At 40.9% G+C, this 1,450-nt stretch overlaps 1 protein-coding gene across 1 annotated transcript in view; it reads left to right on the plus strand.

The window, feature by feature from the left end:
- The window catches only part of LOC101852456 (netrin-1-like), a gene marked incomplete at its 5' end in the record, with an annotated part of 46,017 nt that overhangs the window by 1,269 nt on the left and 43,298 nt on the right, over nt 1-1,450 (plus strand). The window contains 1 exon segment of the mRNA NM_001317358.1: nt 441-587. Coding sequence (NP_001304287.1) covers nt 441-587 — 147 coding nt within the window.

The following is a 1,450-nucleotide window of genomic DNA, read 5'->3' on the forward strand; positions in this document are numbered from 1 at the left end:
TCTCTCTCTCTCTCTCTCTCTCTCTCTCTCTCTCTCTCTCTCTCTCTCTCTTCAATTTACAATTCGGTGGATTTTCACTTCGTTGTACTACCTTTAAAAAAAGAATCCGATAGCCATGATGGTGATAAGAAAATCTGATCACAGAAACTGTGAAGATAACAATGTAGAGAAAAGTACAATTGACCGAGCCTCCAAGAGGAGTTCAAGTAGTAATGGAAATTAATATGAACAGGTTCGCAAGAAGATCAGAAATTTTACCTGCTAGATATACAATGTATTTGACGTTACGTGGGGAATGAAAACAGACAAATCACCTACTAGATATTAATTTAGGCATGGTAGTGTTACATCCCTTTACAATAAGTATCGATGTCGATGTGGATGATGTTATTTGCTGCTGTGAGCCCTCATGACGTCACCCCTGGCTCCGGCGATTTCAGAGAAACATGAAATTCTGCGAAAACGACCGAGGCCGAGGGCCACCACAGCTACGCCCGGCGCCCGCGGGTCAGACAGAGGCGTAGACAAAATGACGCCCGGTAAACAGAGAGGTCGCCATAACAACGTAGTGGAATCCCGTCGCACAGGTCACTCTATGACGTCATGCACATCTCTTAACCCTTTTGATGTTGTCCCACTAACGGCTCTTTGCATGACATATATGTTAGAGGCTACGTGTTTCAGACGCCTGAAATCACGACATCTGATAGGATTACTTTTATCCTTTGGTTGATTTCTATTAAAAGCTTTTATAACATTTATTTATGTCCTGCTCAAAAGGCTAAGGGCTAACAAATCTCAACTTAAATCGTTAAATCGTGCAGAAAATCGAAATAATATGGCAGCTTTTATGAGTTTTGTCTTTGTTTTTATTTTGTTTCGTTTTGCTTGCTACTTCTTCTCTGTTTCGAAGTTGTTTCTAAATGAAAAAGTGTTGTTGTTGTTTTAACATAACCTGGCACTGTTACTTGTCCATCGATGTTGTGAAAGATGTTGTGGTTGTGGTTCTAACTGGTTATTGGCTATAGCAAGTTTACTGAAACGAGAGAGAGAGAGAGAGAGAGAGAGAGAGAGAGAGAGAGAGAGAGAGAGAGCTGATATCAAAGCTTGAACTTCAGAAATGTAGTGGTGGTGATCGATGTTTTGTTTGTGGTTATCATGGCTTCTGTATGGTTTCTTGTTGATTTTATTTAATGAAGATGACAGTGAAGGTGCTGGTGAAATACCCGGGACTGACTCTCCAGTGGGGAAGTTTTTTTGTTTGTTTGTTTGGGAGTGGGTTTTTTTTTTTTTTGGTCGAGTATCTCAGTCTGTCTGTAAGGATGCTGCATCCTATTCGGACCAAACTCACGAGCACGGTTGAAGTAGTCGACCTCTTGAACAGTTCTACACTGCGTCGATAGTGGCATAAAATATTTACCATTTAAAACCGAAAAAGCGCACTTACACC

Source organism: Aplysia californica, unplaced genomic scaffold, assembly GCF_000002075.1.
Source record: "Aplysia californica isolate F4 #8 unplaced genomic scaffold, AplCal3.0 scaffold00055, whole genome shotgun sequence".
Lineage (NCBI taxonomy): Eukaryota > Metazoa > Mollusca > Gastropoda > Aplysiida > Aplysiidae > Aplysia > Aplysia californica.